This window comes from Schistocerca americana, chromosome 5 (assembly GCF_021461395.2).
Source record: "Schistocerca americana isolate TAMUIC-IGC-003095 chromosome 5, iqSchAmer2.1, whole genome shotgun sequence".
In the NCBI taxonomy this organism is placed as follows: domain Eukaryota; kingdom Metazoa; phylum Arthropoda; class Insecta; order Orthoptera; family Acrididae; genus Schistocerca; species Schistocerca americana.
In genome coordinates, this window is record NC_060123.1 from 566,295,675 (window position 1) to 566,315,560 (window position 19,886).

The window sequence follows — 19,886 nt, forward strand, 5'->3', positions numbered from 1 at the left end:
AGCAAGTACATTCACAGACGATATGTAATGTCTGTGCTGCTGTCCCTTTTTATACCGCTTCATAGTATTATGCATAAATATAATCAAGATGTTCACCACTTATCTTGTAATCGGATTCTGTGGGGTTCTTTCTCTTTATTATTGCCATTACCTTGAATTTATCCACTTTTGTCTGGTATGAAGTAGAGACCTGAATAACTAATCAGAGACATATAAACAAGCTGAAACTGTTAAAGATGAATTTCTGGAGAGGATCAGCAATAATTTCCTGGAAAGACCACGTAAGAAACATGGCAGTGATAAAGAAGTGGAACTAGAAATATGTGATTGATACATCGAAAAAATTATAGTAGTATAGACAAGTTTGAAGGTGACAAGAACACAAAGAGACTGATACTGGGATGAGAAGTTGATAGAAGAACAAGAAGACGACGACTGATGACTACGTGGCTCCAAAATGTGCAGATGAAATAACATTTGAAGTGGAAGAAGAAAAAAAAATTGTAAATTTGTGGTAAGATCTTATCTTATGGGACCAATCTGCTGAGGTCATCGGTCCTTAAACTTACACATTACTTAATCTAACTTAAACTAACTTACGCTAGGGACAACACACACAGCCATTTCCGAGGAAGGACTCGAACCTCCGACGGGAGGAGCCGCGCGAACCGTGGCAGGACGCCCTAGACCACGTGGTTACCCTGCCCGGTGAAGAAGAGAATACACAAGTCCTGAATACCTAGGGGAACATCTTGAAGTGAAAGTTAGAATACTTCTGTAATACTCTTTGCAATGAATTCTGAGTATACTGTTTTTTTGGAATGAAAGCTCTGTATTAAGGAAAGCTTCAGTATAATTAATATAGAAAGATAGCTGCCATTCATTACATCAAAATGAAATTTTGTGCAGATCTTTTGTCCAGGTCGTTCTGCATTTTCTTATGATCGCAGTACAGTTATACTTCCCCGGCGACCACAACATAGTAAACCATCTTGTAATGCTGCTGTTACTATTTGACTAATCTTTTATGTAGTCTACGAGTATCAGAAGTAATATTACACATTCTTGAAGCACGTTCGATTTTTCTTTCTGTTCTGTTGGGGACTTGTCTTCCATTATAGAGTACTGCATACTACTTGCCAAACATTCATAAAGTCAGTGACAATATTAGTCGACGATGTTGTACAGTGCCGAACGTCTCAGAGAATTCCAGGAAGTTGGAATTACCTGTTCAGTTTCACCTACGGTTCGCAAGATCTCATGTGTGGATAAAGCAATCAGTGTTTCGCACGAATGGTTTTTGCTCAATACGTCTGTTATTTTTGTCACATCAGTACCAAACTTATTGGGAGTGCCACGATATCATTATTATTTACGAACTCATTTACTTTTCATACATACTGTTGTTTACTAACGATAATAATAGTGTTGCCTTCATCGGCTCTTATGACTATGTAAAGCTTTTTTTCATCATTTATCATTAACATTGTTTCTTTGTTTTCTTATGCATCTTTGTCTGCACCCACGCAAGCAATATTTCGACGTGAATTGCTTCACTCTTCATTTTTCGGGTGACTCGAATGAGAAACATGAAGTTTCTATTATGTTTTTAATATCAGTAAAAAGCTTTTACATAGGTCTCTCTTACATCTATTGTATTATTGTTACTGGTCTACAATAATCATTTCATGGTTTTTGGATGGAGTACTGACCGAGGTTATGATAGGAGTGGAGACAGAATAATGTTTTGCAGGTAGAGGTTACGGAATGTATAGGATTTCCCGCCAGAAGATCAACTGTAGCTCTATAGCATAACAAAAACTCTAGCACTCCTGAATTTTTCTCCATTTCCTCAAGCTATCAAGAGGCTAAGATCCATGTTTGCTCTCCACCCACACTTTATAGCTAACCTAAAATTCATACTGCCAATAATAACCAATATTACTGTGGATACATATTATTGAAGTAAATATGTTGCTTCCTTATTAGACCATTTCTAGTAAAATTTTCATACCACATTCAAAACCCGGCGTATTTCTTAAATGCGCTTCGTGTAAGCAACTCAGGTCGCTGTGGTTTCATTCTTTTGTAAGGGTTCTACTCATACAATTACTAGCACTGATTGGCTATAAATTTGGCGCAAGGGGGAGGGGGGGGGGGGGGGAGTAGCATCTCAGAACTGATCTGACATGCTTCTTCCTCAGCTATTTTACATTTAGGGTAAGGTTGCCATCAAAGGGCCAGTTAACTTTAGTCTCGAATTGAAGGCAATCCAATTTTTAAAATGTGAAACTGAAACACAGTTTGCCTACATTGCAGTGTATAGCCTTTATTTCTGAAGTACCTTTAATACCGCCAGGAAAAAATTCTGCCGGCCTCGGTGGCCGAGCGGTTCTAGGCGCTCAGTCCGGAACCGCGTGACTGCTACGGTCGCAGGTTCGAGTCCTGCCTCGTGTGTGATGTCCTTAGGTTGGTTCGGTTTAAGTAGCTCTAAGTTCTAGGTGACTTATGACCACAGAAGTTAAGTCCCATAGTGTTCAGGGCCATTTTTTTGAAAAAATTCTGAATTACTTTCTGCAAAGGTCCGTTCATGAATACCTATTTCCATCAATGGACCAGCGTGATTAAATCCTCTTATTCGAGTATACGACGGCTGGATGGATCTGAATACGTTCACACGGCATAATTAAGAAAATAGAAGGATGCTTAAGTGATAATTAATTTTTATATGAACGAGGAATGTTGATTCTGAACGTAAAAAATTAGACCAATACTGAAGTGCAGTAAAATCTAAAATGACATTATTATAAAATTAAGTGAACTTTAGACTACTTTATACCACAATTGAATTGCCATTGCATCTATAACACAGGGGTACAGTCTATCTGCAATTAAAACAAAAGTATCTTTTAGTATTCTACCTAACTCCAGTGCAATTTTTATGAACCCACTTCCTAAATGTCATGCACTGAATCACTTTTTCCACTGATCGAACTGAACATAATTCACAAAACCAATCATTGGTGTTGGCGCTTTTCGCTTGTTTCGTTTGACTCGATATAGGCAGCTTTCTCTTTATGTTAGCAGGAGATTTACGAGTAGACCTGGAATATGTTTTGTTGTTGTGGTCTTCAGTCCTGAGACTGGTTGGATGCAGCTCTCCATGCTAATCTATCCTGTGCAAGCTTCTTCATCTCCCAGTACCTACTGCAACCTACATCCTTCTGAATCTGCTTAGTGTATTCATCTCTTGGTCTCCCTCTACGATTTTTACCCTCCACGGTGCCCTCCAATGCTAAATTTGTGATCCCTTGATGCCTCAAAACATGTCCTACCAACCGGTTGGAAGGACCTGGAATAATCGATGTTAATACCACACACAGCTCAATCTGAACCTGACGCTACATCAAATAACGCAGTTTCCTTCAATCAGAAATAAGGTCTTCGCTGTAAACTACAAAATTCAATATAAGATGGGGTGTTTCTCAACTGGAAAGTCGGTGTAGCATAGCTAGAGGGCAACAGCTACCATGCAAACAGAAATGTAGCGATGGACCATCCATGGAACCGGTCGGCTGATGACAATCTTACGCTAACAAGGATTTTTTTAACACCCTGTGAAGTACTCTTCCTTCCTTGATCGGTATCTTCTGTGAAGGATTTTGTGAAGAGAGCTCTGGAATCATCTGTCCCCAAACTAACTGGCCCTTTGAAGAGGACAAACCAAAGACGTTTTGGCACCATCTCAACTCCATTCATACAAGCGTCATATTTACCATGGAAACAGATGAATATGTTTCTTTACTGTTCTTCGATGTTCTGTGCTATATAGACGTCGCCTTCGTTGATCACACCCAGCGCCCCAGGGGCCACTCACAGCTACGTGGGAGACTGCACTTTTAAATCTCCCGACAGCATGGCGACAAAAACTGGACAGACATGCCACACAAGATCAGAGCCACAACATGCATTTATTCTGACAGGGAATTTGATCTCCTGCAAAGAGTACACACACTCAGAATACCTATAGCGAGCAGAACGTACTACCTAGGGCAAATCCTACCAGTCTCAAATCACCTAGCAAAAGGTTCAAATGGCTCTGAGCACAACGGGACCTAACATCCGAGGTCATTAGTCCCCTAGACTTAGAACTACTTAAACCTAACTAACTTAAGGACATCACACACATCCATGCCCGAGGCACGATTCTAACCTGAGACCGTAGCAGCAGCGCGGTTCCAGACTGAAGCGCCTAGAACCGCTCAGTCACAGGGGCCGGCTCACCTAGCAAACAGCAAACAGGAGGCGTTCTGTTGGTACGTCCTCAGAGGCCACATTTTCAAAGTAAGCTTTCCAAGGTTGACCTTGCCATCCTCACGAGGAGGGATTGGTCTCATGATTGCCAAACATAAGTGTCGGACCTTACTAATTAACCGTACGCATAAACTATAACAATAACACACCGACCTTAATTAAGAATTTAATGCTAAATTGGAAGCGATGCAGTATAATTCTACCCATTAACGTAGCATTGATACCAATAACCTTTCGCCTTATTTACTACTGCGAGTTCAATTACGTACGATAAGCTGACAACATCCATCCACATTATACGAACGCCAAAATCTATAGTTATCTCACAAAAGATGGTAGAGAAAACAGAGTCATTTAAAAATACCAGAAAGCAAAGTAGAATACCATCTGGTGAAATATCCATAGCTCTGTCTTGCCATCACGCGTCCGGTATACGTGCTATCTAATCATCAACGACATAGTTGCAACCAATGACGAACTCCACAACATCCAAATGAGCACCACGCCCACCTGCTCGATATGTGGTCGCGTGTACACCTTAGTTCATAGATTCACCTGTGTTACAGCTAGATTGATCACGGCACACATGCGAAGCAGACTGGCGATAACTAACCACCTAGTTCGGCACAACGTCGACATCATGAAATTAAACAGGTCAGAAAAAGTACAATATCACCGTAGGAAGCAAAATGCCACCATTTCGATTTTAGGTCACACCGCTGCTTATATTATCAATCATCGTCATGAAACACTTAAGAATGCTGTGCATATATGGAATACGAACATGCAATAATGAGAGGACAAAGAGATTAGATTGAGATGTATGGTAACAAATTGAAAATTCTGGTGCAGATGTGAATCAATTTATTTAAGTCCCTATTTAGCACAAAACAACGTATCACAAGTTAGCCGTGTGGCTCGATAAGCGATATTCCCGCCGCCGGTGTGAGTCACCTTTCCGGTGGTGTGCGCAGAGCGCGCGGTGGCGCCACCTACCGGGCCGATCGGCAGGCGAGGGGTAAGCTCTAGCAAGTACACTACTGGCTATTAAAATTGCTACACCAAGAAGAAATGCAGATGATAAACGGGTATTCATTGGACAAATATATTATACTAGGACTGACATGTGATTACATTTTCACGCAATTTGGGTGCATAGATCCTGAGAAATCAGTACCCAGAACAACCACCTCTGGCCGTAATAACGGCCTTGATACGACTGGGCATTGAGTGAAACAGAGCTTGAATGGCGTGTGCAGGTACAGCTGCCCATGCAGCTTCAACACGATACCACAGTTCATCAAGAGTAGTGACTGGCGTATTGTGACGAGCCAACTGCTCGGCCTCCATTGACCAGACGTTTTCAGTTGGTGAGAGATCTGGAGAAAGTGCTGGCCAGGGCAGCACTCGAACATTTTCTGTATCCAGAAAGGTCCGTACAGGACCTGCAACATGCGGTCGTGCATTATCCTGCTGAAATGTAGGGTTTCGCATCTCGAATGAAGGGTAGAGACACGGTTCGTAACACATCTGAAATGTAACGTCCACTGTTCAAAGTGCCGTCAGTGCGAACAAGAGGTGACCGAGACGAGTAACCAATGGTACCCCATACCATCACGCCGGGTGATACGCCAGTATGGCGATGACGAATACACGCTTCCAATGTGCGTTCACCGCGATGTCGCCAAACACGGATGCTACCATCATGATGGTGCAAACAGAATCTGGATTCATCCGAAAAAATGACGTTTCGCCATTCGTGCATCCAGGTTCGTCGTTGAGTACACCATCGCACGCGCTCCTGTCTGTGATGCAACGTGAAGGGTAACGACAGCCATGGTCTCCGAGCTGATAGTCCATGATGCTGCAAACGTCGTAGAACTGTTCGTGCAGATGGTTGTTGTCTTGCAAACGTCCCCATCTATTGACTCAGGGATCGAAACGTGGCTGCAGGTTCCGTTACAGCCATGCGGATAAGATACCTGTCATCTCGACTGCTAGTGATACGAGGCAGTTGGGATCCAGCACGGCATTCCGTATTACCCTCCTGAATCCACCGATTCCATATTCTGGTAACAGTCATTGGATCTCGACCAATGCGAGCAGCAATGTCGCGACACGATAAACCGCAATCGCGATAGGCTACAATCCAACCTTTATCCGCAGTGGTTAGACACTGGACTCGCATTCGGGAGGACGACGGTTCAATCCCGCGTCCGGCCATACTGATTTAGGTTTTCCGTGATTTCCCTAGATCACTCCAGGCAAATGCCGGGATGGTTCCTCTGAAAGGGCACGGCCGACTTCCTTCCCAATCCTTCCCTAATCCGATGAGACCGATGACCACGCTGTCTGGTCTCCTTCCCCAAACCAACCAACCAACCTTTATCGAAGTCGGAAACGTGATGGTATGCATTTCTCCTACTTACACGAGGCATCACAACAACGTTTCACCAGGCAACGCCGGTCAACTGCTGTTTGTGTATGAGAAATCGGTTGGAAACTTTCCTCATATCAGCACGTTGTAGGTGTCGCCACCGGCGCCAACCTTGTGTTAATGCTCTGAAAAGCTAATCATTTGCATATCTCAGCATCTTCATCCTGTCGGTTAAATTTCGCGTCTGTAGCACGTCATCTTCGTGGTGTAGCAATTTTAATGGCCAGTAATGTACTTCTCAATTGATAAGAGTAAATATTGTAAATAAACTTACTAATGTGTTACCTTTTTGTAGACGTATGGTTCTCTTTCTTGGGCACCTCAGCCACCAACATATCAGATAACCACTGGCGACGAGCCTGATGCGTAACTGTGACACTTGTAGGAAATCTGTAAAGCGTTTCATATTTTTATTGTGAGTATATATTACATTGTCTTTAAGTGGGAACTTCTGAAGAGCAATCCCTCACTGCATTGGTTAAGTCTCAGAGCCAGCAAATTATCTCACTGCTCACTGCTGTCAACAGTTCGATGGACGCACAACAAACCCAGAAATCAACAACTGAAGCACAAAAGTGCAATCGGCGAGGTGTCTCCTCTCTCCCTTCCGTTCTTTTGACGCAAAACAAGAGGATGGACTGAGTACTGACTACAGGTCAAGCTGAATCTTCAAGCACAAAAGTATCAGGTGAATTAAGACGTTAATTTTTTAAAGTGGGTAAGAGTACGTGTTTTTAGGCTGTATAGGAAGTTGTTCGCTTAGTTAGAACCCAGAACGCTACCCTATAACTATTTTTATAGATACCATCGATTCCCTTCCAATTTTTTGATCTCTCTCTTCTCTTGTGTATAGCTACAACGCTGCATACACTGTGACGGTATGTATAACAGCGAGTGAAGGCATCATACACGGTAGTGAGAAACAATGTGAAAAGCTTGTAAGTGTGGTCCAGGGTAGTTTGTAATGAGAAGTAATAGATACCAAAAAAAGTTCAATACATTGCGCCTTTTCCGAGTTGATTAGCCTTTAAGTTAGCCAACCAGAAGTCTGCGCTCGTAAATTCAATCCGTTCGCCAGAGACGGTGTCGCCAAACGCGTTCTTCGTTTCGTTTCCTAAAATCCAACAAGAGAGCGCTACGAAAACTATACATGAGACGGCAGTAAAGATCGAACCCGAGACAAAGACTCAGCAGCATCGTGCGTCAACATCTATGCTGTTAGAACAACTGCCACAAATTGTGTCTGGCTGTCCACTTGAATTCGTGCACACAACGACCTGATTGGCTGACCTCAATGCTACCGTAATTACCTCGGAAAAGGCGCAAAGTATAGAACTTTTGCTTAACGATTATTAAAAAAAAATGGCTCTGAGCACTATGGGACTTAACATCTTAGGTCATCAGTCCCCTAGAACTTAGAACTACTTAAACCTAACTAACCTAAGGACATCATACACATCCATGCCCGAGGCAGGATTCGAACCTGCGACCGTAGTAGTCCCACGGTTCCGGACTGACGCGCCTAGAACCGCACGGCCACCGCGGCCGGCGCTTTACGATTATTCCTCGGCACAACCCACGCTGCAACTTCCCAACAAGCTTTTCAGACAGTTTGTGACAACCCTGTCTACGTTTACGTGGAGGTGTGTGTGTATGTGTGTGTGTGCGTGTGTGAGTGTGTGTGCGTGTGTGAATGTGTGTACGTGTGTGTTTATGTGTCTGTGTCTTCTTTGCGGTAATATTTCGTTAAATTCTTACGTACATTGTTTCTTCTATCCAGTATTCTGACCACTGGTTCATTTCACTCGGGTGATAAATTACCTGGACTACTGAAATGAGACAACATACGCTTTCATTCATCTGCTGAGGATAAGATATACGGTCATGTATACACCTGACTCAGTCCTGCAAATAAACAAGCCAGCTCTTTGGTATCGCTTCGCAGTGCAAAATGTAATTTAATTTTTCAAGTCAGACGACTATCAATAAAACTTTATGAAATTTCGGGTGCTTATAAATACTCATACACGAAGGGCGCGGAAGTGACAATCCTCATCGAACTTAAAACAAAACGACAATACAAATAAATATTTCGTAATAAATAATAACAAATAGTTTATTAAGGAAGCATTAGGATACATACAAATATTTAAATGCAGCAGAGATGGTACAGATCAATAGAAGAGCTGTATATTTCGATTGCATTTTCTGGTGACAATAATTGTTACACTTTTCTCACACATTAGAGCTAAGGCCCGCAGCATCTATTTCCTAATAGCCAAACGCAGTTGCACCCCACTGACGGGCATTATGACCTGTGACACATTGCTGAACTCCATTGGCACAATGGTTTGCTCACAGCGCTGCACCTCAAACTTGGACATGAGGTACGCCAGTCCGATCTTGGTCTGCAACAGACCGAGTCGCATTCCTGAAAAATAAATACCCATTTAGTTCAAAAACTCTCACTTCAAAATTTCACCACCAATGTCAATTACAAATTAAAAGTCTGAGACCTCTCTGCGTAAAGAAATAGTTCTATGTACCTAACTGATAATGCTTGGTTAAAATTGATTCAATAGATTTCCAAAGATTTGTTGTCAGGTGTCCCGAATAGTGAAAGTGACTGAGCGCCTTCGACGCCTAAGATAGGATGCTAAACTGAACTCCGTCAGAACAGGCCTCGGAAGACCGTAGCGGTACTAACCGACCACCGTGTCTTCCTGAGCCTATAGGCGTCACTGGATGCGAGTATGGAGGAGAGCGTGGTCAGTACACCGGTCTCCCGGCCGGTGTCAGTTGTTGTGAGCAAGGCTGCTACTTCTCAATCAAGTAGCTCCTCAATTTGCCTCACAAGGGCTGAGTGCACTCCGTTTGCCAACGGCGCTCGGCAGACCAGGCGGTCACCCATCTAAGTGTTAGCCAAGTCCGACATTGCTTAACTTCAGCGAGCTGATGGGGAACCGATGCTGGCAAGGATTTGGTAGTAAGATAGTACACAGACGAGAAATTTATTATCTCGAGCTTGGAATGTCATTTCCTCGTGCTTCTTTAACAGCACAAACATGTGAAACAATGCAGCCATGGAGCCATGTACACACAGGGCGAGGTGGCGCAGTGGTTCGCACACTGGACTCGCATTCGGGAGGACGACGGTTCAATCCCGGGTCTGGCCATCCTGATTTAGGTTTTCCGTGATTTCCCTAAATCGCTCCAGGCAAATTCCAAGATGGCTCCTTTGAAAGGCACGGCCGACTTCCTTCCCCGCCCTTCCCTAACCCGATGAGACCGATGACCTCGCTGTCTGATCTCCTTCCCCAAACAACCCACGTATACACGGCAGTGAAGCTGCGAACACGCCGATAGGACACGGAGGGAAAATTTTGTTCGCCCAACAATTGTTACTTCGCAGTGATCTGAATTGGGCAGTGCGCGCGTGTCGCAACCTTAGCATCAGCTGCACTAGGCCCGCTATCGACGCAGCCGGTTCGGGTTTGGACCTGTTTACTGAAGAGGTGAAGACATCTCGTTAGGAGTACTGTAAGAAGATTAAGACGAAATGCGCACGGTTTCAAGTACATGAAAATATTTGCGAAAGCTTTACTGCGAAACTTTACTGTCATCTTACTTCAGATCTAAAAACATTATCAGAATATTCCTTTCAGCATTCGTGAACTAAGCAGTGGGTGAGAACAAAACTTTTTGTTTTGTTTATTAACCCCATATGACTAAACCGTCGTAAAATTTACAATTGCACCTGGTACCAATTAGAGATTACCACCAATCTGATACATTCAATTTAGTGTGTAAAACAGGGACATTGTACTTTTTGTGTGTGACACACCAGTGGAGACCTTACAATTGTAATTAACTAGTCGATAAACTATAAATTATGACACCTTTTGAATAAAATATGGAGTAGTGAAATTTACGTTGGTTTGATAACAATGTGACATTTTCCCCTTTTTAGTGTTCTAGGGTTAATGGATTGATACACAAGATTATCAAATATGCCTGCTTTGCTCTCGTGAATGTAAACTCCGTCCACAGGCCTTGACGTGGCCTTCGGTACCGACAGACCGTCGCCTCATCCTCCCACCATGTCGTCACTGGGTGCGGAATGGAGTGGCGTGGGATCAAGACACCGCCCTTCTGGACGTTATCAGTTTACGTGAGCAGGAGCCGCTACTACTCGGTGAAATAGCTTCTCACTTGATTTCCTGTCCTATAGCAAAGAAAAGAAATCGCTGGCAGTACTGGGAATCGAACCCAGCTCCTCTGAAATGCAGTAACCGCGCTGACCCGTCAGCTACAAACGCGGACCTGATTTTCGTTACCTAAGTCATCATTCGTTGCTTTCAAATATGGTACTGCTGTGTGATTTTCGCTGGAACGTCGTCGTCGTGTTTGTGAGTGAGTGTTGAAATGATTTTTGTCACTGCGAGTCTCTACTTTTACTCACTCCTATGCATCGACCGTCAAGGCCGACTGATACTCGACGTCAACTTGGGTATGCGCGCCAGTCCCGGATCGAACCCTTCCGGCGGATTAGTTACGATGGCCAGCCTGAATGTTGTTTTTTGGTGGTTTTCCATATCCCAATAGGTGAATACTGTGCTGGTTCCCACGTCCCGCCTCAGTTACACGTGTCGCAGACATCTGGACACATTCGCACTTTTCCATGGATTACACAAGTCGCAGACAGTTGGAATACACTCATTCTGCCCCGGGGGTATGGGATGGGGGCAGGAAGGGCATCCCGCCACCCCTTAAACTAACCTTGCCAAATCCGATTAACCATGCCGACCCGGCGTAGCCGTGGGACAAGGTGTGGTGTCACCAGCCTTTAAATCAGCCGCGGTCCGTTAGTATTCGTCGGACCCGCGTGCCGCCACTATCAGTGATTGCAGACCGAGCGCCGCCACACGGCAGGTCTAGTCTAGAGAGACTCCCTAGCACTCGCTCCAGTTGTACAGCCGACTTTGCTAGCGATTGTTCACTGTCTACATACACTCTCATTTGCAGAGACGACAGTTTAGCATAGCCTTGAGCTACGTCATTTGCTACGAACTAGCAAAGCGCCATATACAGTTACTATGAATGTATTCTGAACAGATAATATTGTGAATCACGTACCGCCAAGAGCGACGTTCATCATTAATGGATTAAAGTTAAGTATCAAACTAATTATGTCCGCTTTCTGAATTCTAATTCCTTGTCATGTTCCAGACCTCACCTCAGTATAGTTCTTCCCTCCTCACGCCAGCCTGCGTGAGCTAAAACGCGTGCATTTCGGCCTCCACTAGTAACACGGTGTTGGCTCTTCTGCCAACACAACACAAGGCACAACCGATAGATAGACATTCAAATGACGGAGTGTTCACTCTAGATAGGGCGTCAATACAGCGACACGTCACATAGTCCAGTATTGGACGGCGAAAGTGACTTTCTGAGGTATCACCCTCCTACAAACAGTCAGAATGTACAGAACTAGGAAGATGATGAGAAACGTAACGGAGATTACCAAGGAACTAGCAGTCAAAGCGGATTCTATTAATGGCCAAATTCACAATGTGTTCCTGACAGAAAGGTTTTATGATAAATTTTCCATACTGCTGAAAACTGAAAAAATAGGGAAACTGTCGCCCAAACGTTTCAAAACATCAACACATACGAGGTGACTTCAAAAAGTAAGTTACACATTCTTATAGCAGGTCAACGGCTATAATAAGTTTCGTGAAATATATGATGCACAACAACTCATATTTCTGGCAATCACTTACGAGGGGGAGTCAAATGAAAACCTTATATTTGTAATAACAAATCGAAATTTCGCGCCGTTACCTTGTAAGTTGGTAACCGCGCTACAAACAGCGTGCAGAATGGCCTGTAGATGGCAGCATAGTGCAGATGCACACATACCGTCACAGTATCAGTATAAAGATGGCCGCCCCACTTGCGACTTGCACCAGAGAAGAACAGCGTTTTGTTATTCGGTTTTTGCGTAGTGAAGGTGTGAAACCTATTGAAATTCATCGAAGAATGAAGGTTTAGTACGGTGATGGATGTTTGTCACAGCAGCAAGTCTACGAATGGAGTAGGGAGTTTGCAAATGGTGTGACTTCAGTGGACGATGCTCCTCGTCCAGGTCAGGCACAACCAGTTGTGACGCCACGGAACATTGCAGCAGTTGAAGCCATAGTGAAGGAAAACCGCCGAGTGACACTGAATGACATTGCAGCATGTTTACAGATTAGTCATGGGTCAGCACACCATATTGTGCATGATGTGCTCCAGTTTCACAAAGTGTCTGCAAGATGGGTGCCACGGCAGCTGACTCCTGAAATGAGAGAACGGCTTGTTGATGTTCGTGAAGAACTTCTTCGCCGCTTTGAACGAGAAGGTGATGGCTTTCTTGCAAGAATCGTTACTGGGGACGAAACCTGGGTTAATTTCCACGAACCGGAAACGAAGAGAGCGTGCAAGGAATGACGCCATTCCTCATCACCAAAACCAAGGAAGTTTCGAACAGAACCATCAGCAGGGAAGGTTATGCTGACTCTCTTTTGGGACGAAAAAGGCGCCATTTTGGAGCATTACATGCCTAGAAGGACCACTGTCACCAGCGCATCATACCCAGATCTCTTAAAAAATCATCTGCGGCCTGCAATCAAATGAATGCGACGTGGATTGCTGTCAGCAGGTGTCCTTTTGCAACATGACAATGCAAGACCCCACACTGCCCGTACAACAGTTGCAACAATCACAGACTTGCATTTTGAGTGTCTTCCTCATCCATCATACTCACCAGACCTTGCCCCAAGTGATTTCCATATGTTTGGACGACTCAAAGACGCAATGGGAGGAAACAAGTTCCGTTCTGATGAAGAGGTACGCCACGCGGTGCATGAGTGGTTGCGCGGACTACCAAAAGAATTTTTTTCTAAAGCAATTTATGTACGTTGTAAGCGCTGGAGGACTTGCATTGAGCGTGGGGGAGATTACGTTGAAAAGTGATACAGCTTTGTACCACTTCTGCACAGTAAATAATATTTAAAAAAATATTTAAGGTTTTCATTTGACTCACCCTCGTATATTGACTGCTTCACTACACACCAAAGTGACACAGACAATATCGATCATAGTCACAAAGTCTCTGTAAACAATGGTTCGAATGTTCTACCAGTCTTTCAATTGCTGGATAGCAGGTCCACATCTTGGTCACGGTGATATTCGAGACCCGCTCTGTGAACGTCCCATATTTTGAAAATCTCTCTCTTGCCAGACGTTATTTCATCTTGGCGAAGTGATTGAAATAGTATAGTGCAACGTCTGGATTTCCCTATCAGCATCGGCAACATCGGTGCAGCCTTGATCAAATATATGGCACCGTTTCACAACAGCTGGTTGCGACATTGCATTTGGTCGATATACTACCAGAATTTCGCGATTAATCTGCGTACAATTTAACCGTTTGGCCGGACAATAATCGTACCGTCCCGCCAACTTTCTCTTTGGAGGACGTTTCCAGTTACTACCCCACGTCAGTCGCGTGCGTGATGCACTTGACATTCGCACTGCAGCAGAGAAGTGTCTGCAGGAAACCAGGAGCGTTTACTCTATCATGAAAATTCGCCATTCTTGTTGCGGAATGATCTTAGTGTGGGACATGTGAATTTCTTTCTAGAGTTCGTACATATTTGCTCGAGAAAATATGTAAGTACAAAGACATCACTTAATACTCAGAGAGCAATGCATAGCGCCTTTTCGCTTTATTCATTTTTTTCCTTCCAAGTACTAATAACACCAAAAAATGCATTTTTCTAGTAATAGTTTAATGAAAATTGTTTCATTTATTTAAGTTTTCAAATATTTGGCCCAATACGCAAAAGAACAATCATAGAACAAATTTCAAAATCCTCATGTAACTTTCAAAATATGTTACGAAAACAAAGAAATTAATAAAAATAAAGGTTAAGAAGACGCAAAAGAAGGAAATCCACTACTATTAGGCAATTGATCGCTGTGAGGTTACCATATTCTATTACCAGACGACACCACTGTCCCATCCCACTCGTTACCCCTGATCCCCCACATATGTCAACGTCAAAACCTCTTCCCAATCTTCTTTAACGTTGACGTTTTGTCCCTTCCCGTTCCGTTGGCGCCTGTGCAAATGCCAGCATTTGGAATGCATACACTACTGGACATTAAAATTGCCACATCACGAAGATGACGTGGTACAGACGCGAAATTTAACCGACAGGAAGAAGATGCTGTGATATGCAAATGATTAGCTTTTCAGATCATTCACACAAGGCTGGCGCCGGTGGCGACACCTACAACGTGCTGACATGAGGAAAGTTTCCAACCGATTTCTCATAAACAAAAAGGAGTTGACCGGCGTTGCCTGGTGAAACGTTGTTGTGATGCCTCGTATAAGGAGGAGAAATGCGTACCATCACGTTTCCGACTTCGATAAAGGTAGGATTGTAGCCTATCGCGATTGCGGTTTATCGCATGGCGACATTGCTGCTCGCGTTGGTCGAGATCCAATGACTGTTATCAGAATATGGAATCGGTGGGTTCAGGAGCGTAATACGGAACGCCGTGCTGGATCCCAACGGTCTCGTATCACTAGCAGTCAAGATGACAGACATCTTATCTGCATGGCTGTAACGGATCGTGCAGCCACGTCTCGATCCCTGAGTCAACAGATACGGACGTTTGCAAGACAACAACCATCTGCGCAAACAGCTCGACGACGTTTGCAGCAGCATGGTCTATCAGCTAGAGACCATGGCTGCGATTACACTTGACGTTGCACCACAGGCAGGAGCGCCTGCGATGGTGTACTCAACGACGAACCTGGGTGCACGAATGGCAAAACGTAATTTTTTCGGATGAATCCAGGTTCTGTTTATAGCATCGTGATGGTCGCATCCGTGTTTGGCGACATCGCGTTGAACGCACATTGGAAGCGTGTATTCGTCACCGCCGTACTGGCGTGTCACCCGGCGTGATGGTATGGGGAGCCATTGTTTGCACGTCTCGGCCACCTCTTGTTCGCATTGGCAGCACTTTGAACAGTGGACGTTATATTTCAGATGTGTTACGACCCGTGTCTCTATCCTTCATTAGATCCCTGCGAAACCATACATTTCAGCAGGATAATGCACGACCGCATGTTGCAGGTCCTCTATAGGCCTTTCTGGATACAGAAAATGTTCGACTGCTGCCCTGGCCAGCACATTCTCCAGATCTCTCACCAATTGAAAATGTCTGGTCAATGGTGGCCGAGCAACTGGCTCGTCACAATACGCCAGTCACTACTCTTGATGAACTGTGGTATCCTGTTGAAGCTGCATGGGCAGCTGTACCTGTACACGACATCCAAGCTCTGTTTCACTCAATTCCCAGGCGTATCAGGGCGATATTACGGCCAGATGTGGTTGTTATGGTTACTGATTTCTCAGGATCTATGCACCCAAATTGCGTGAAAATGCAATCAAATGTCAGTTCTAGTATAATATATTTGTCCAATGAATACCCGTTTATCATCTGCATTTCTTCTTGGTGTAGCAATTTTAATGGCCAGTAGTGTATTTCGATGTTCCGTTCACTGTAGTGACACCCTGTTTGAATTTTCTTGAAAAACCCCTTGCAACAACACTATAGTTCTGTGTGTCAAAACAAACTGTAGAATGGAAGTCGGTCATTTACACAGTTGAGAAAACCGGCATAGACTGAAGTTCTACTGTGTTATGATTTTGGATTGTTGCTTTTTTGCTGGATTTGACTTTGCTCGGTTACGGGTTACCTTAGTCGATTCCAGAACGATGAGTCAAAAATAACTACTTTGTGATTCCATTTCAGAAGTTGTATTAATACTGAGATGCACAAACTGCCTAGATGAGTAACTCTACGAGAGGGCTCAGCGCCGCGAATGTCTGCCTCGACATTGTTGTGCGAGATTTGGCATCATCATATCGAGGCAACCACGCACAAAAACGGTCCTTTGTTAGTGGCTACATTGGGAGCAACGATTTAGCTTTGAAAATTGCTCCTAAAAACTAAAACAAAGATTGACACTCAAAATTAATGAACACCCTGTTTTAACCTATTACCGGTTACTGTTATTTTCAGAGACCTTTGAATTTTTGCTACGTCTCATGCAGGATGTAACGGGTAAAAGTGCAGATATTTTTGTATGTTGTACAGTAATTTGTACACACATCAGTGTGTTGTTTGTTTTTTCTCTGTGTCGGACAGTCTTCCCACAAACACGTCACCAACTATACGATCTGATGTTTTCTGCGTTGTCGCACTGCACCACTGAGAAGACTACGCCTGTCAGTATAGACTGACCGTTTTGCGTCTACACGTCCTCACTTCAACACCTAACCTGTGCCCCAAAACATACAACTGGCAATTCTAGGCAAATTTGCACAGGATGTTTCTTAACTAAGGTATGATTCTGTCAGGTCTTACTATAATTACGTTCCTATTGCAGTCCTTACTCATGTCTGTACACATGCAAAGAGAGTGGACACTGATTTCTCCAGTCCAAGATTTAGCAGAGAATGACGAAGTCAGCGCACATTCATGTCTGCTTAGTGACCCTAACATGAACTTACCTATACAGTTGCGCGGACCTTCACCAAACGGCAGATACACGTAAGGGTGCCTCGTGGCTTTCTTCTCCTCCGAGAAGTGCTCGGGGTTGAAGCGTTGTGGCTCCGGAAAGTATTTTGGATCCATGTGAAGTGCGTAAACTGGGATGAAAACAATTGTACCCTCTTCGAGCTCTGGCCCATCCGGAATCTTGTAACGCCGTGTAGTTTTCCGTTGAAGAACTGCGCCTGGAGGGTACATTCTCAGCGTTTCTGGGAAAAAAATAAGCAACGATGTCACAGTCATGGTGGTAGTCATAAAATCAGTTCATGAATTGTGCTGTTAATGGCAGTAGAAAACAATACATAGGCAGCAATAGAAATAAACAGCAAAGAAAACACAAGTTTCAGTGCTTTAGCTAAGCTCGTTAATCTTCTTTCGTTACGATCTGTTCTAGGAAAGTTTGAATCCAGACACAATGTTGGTCCGATATTTCGTAAGCTCGCATCCTGTTCACTACGGGACGGTGCGATCGTGTAAGCCTTCCACAAATCCAGGGATGGGGCATCGAACTATCATTGCGAGTATGATTATGTTCGGTTCAATGGATCCTATTTACAAATAGAGCTGTATAAGCTTTACAAAATGTTGTGAAACCATGTTGATTTTTGTGTTTGAGATTCTTGTTCTCCAAGAATCTCATACGTGAGCGTAAAAAATGTTTCACAATTCTGCGACAAATCGTCTGCAGCGGAAGAGGCCTTTGGGGCTCTGCCCGATGCATGGAGACATAATAAGGTTAGATGATGTCAAACTTACGTTTTGAAGCCGCCGACATCATTTTAGATGCCCCAGAACATTAGCAGACAGAAGCTGTGTAAAACAGAAAATGTCATAGTGCATTCGTCAATAACACAGCGTCATCAAGTCGTTTCAGATTTTTTTCTAATCTTTAATTCATATTTGAACCAGTAATGCGACGCATGTCCTTTTTGTTACACATTTCGAATAACCAAGAAGACAACAACAGGTATGTGATATGAAAAGGCTGATTTCGTAATCCAGCACTTTCGGTAAAGCGGAATGACGAAACTGATGCCTGTCTGTGTCAACATTCCGAAAATTTTGAGAACATCTTTTGCTACGTTAGGTCACTTTCCAATTTTTCTGGCTCCTAGCGTTCATACAGAGAGAAATGATAGGTAATCTACGGTCAAATAACAGAAGTGAAAACTTAACTGAGGCGACAAAAGTCGTGAAATAGCGGTAGGCATATGTACACATGGGGTAGAATCGCATACACTAGGTATAAAACAGCAGTGCATTTGCGAAGCTATCATTTGTACTCAGGTTAGTCATATTAAAAGGTTTCCGACGTGATTATGGCCACCCGAATGCGAATTAACAGACTTTGAACGTCGAATGGTAGTTGGAGCTAGACGCATAGGACATCCTATTTGGAAAATCGTCGGGAAATTCAATAGTCTCAGATCCACAGTGTCAAGGGTGTTTATGTATATCACGTTTCAGACATAATCTCTTATCACAGACAATAATGTGGCCGATTGCCTTCACTTAACGAACGAGAGCAGCGATGATTGTGTTTGGGTCGTCAGTGCTAACAGAGAAACACCACTGGATGAAATAACCGCACAAATCAATGTGTTACGTACGACGAACGTATCCGTTATGACAGTGCGGCGAAATCTGGCGTTAATGGTCTAAGGCAGAAGTCAACCAAAGCGATTTCCTTTGCTGACAGCACGACGTCGCCAGCAGCGCCTCTCCTGGGCCCGTGACCTTATCGGCTGGACCCTAAACGACTGGAAAACCGTGACCTGGTCCTGGTCGTATGAGTCCTGATAATATCTGATGGTAGGGCTCGGGTGTGGCGGAGACCCCACGGAGTCATGAACCCAAGTTGTCAGGAAGGCCCTGTGCAAGTTGGTGGTGGTGGCTCCATAACGCAATGCACTGTGCTTACACGGGACGAACTGGGTCCTCTGGTCCAACTGAACCGATCATTGATTCTAAATAGTTCTGTTCTGATACTTGGTTATCATTTGTTCCCAGACAACGATGGATTTTTTTTTTTTTTTTTTTTTTTTTGTGGATGATAATGCGCCATTTTCCAGATCACAATAGCACGCGGTTAGCTTGAAGAGCATTCTGGACAATTCCAGCCAATCATATGGCCACCGAGATCGGCCGACATGTATTCTATCGAAAATTTATGGGGCATAATCGAGAGGTCAATTCGTCCACAAAATTCTGCACCCGCAACACTTTCGCAATTATGGACGGCTATCGAGGCAGCATGCATGACTCAGCATTTCTGCAGGGGACTTCCAACGACTTGTTGAATCCATGAACCACGTCGAGTTGCTGCACTACGCCGTGCAAAAGGAGAGCGGTTACGATAGTAGGAGGTATCCCTTACCCTTCGTCACTTGGAATCCTTCACTGCTATAGGGAACTACGATAAACAGCTACTAAAAAAGATAGCAATTTGTTACGCTTA

At 43.9% G+C, this 19,886-nt stretch overlaps 1 protein-coding gene across 1 annotated transcript in view; it reads right to left on the minus strand.

Moving 5' to 3' along the window:
* Positions 1–8,849: 8,849 nt before the first annotated feature.
* The window catches only part of LOC124615959 (cytochrome P450 6k1-like), an 83,424-nt gene continuing 72,387 nt past the window's right edge, over positions 8,850–19,886 (minus strand). Inside the window, exons 7-8 of the mRNA XM_047144162.1 lie at positions 17,389–17,637; positions 8,850–9,182 (exon numbers count right to left, since the gene is read on the minus strand). Coding sequence (XP_047000118.1) covers positions 9,016–9,182; positions 17,389–17,637 — 416 coding nt within the window. The 3' untranslated portion in view covers positions 8,850–9,015. The remainder of the gene's footprint in view (positions 9,183–17,388; positions 17,638–19,886) is intronic.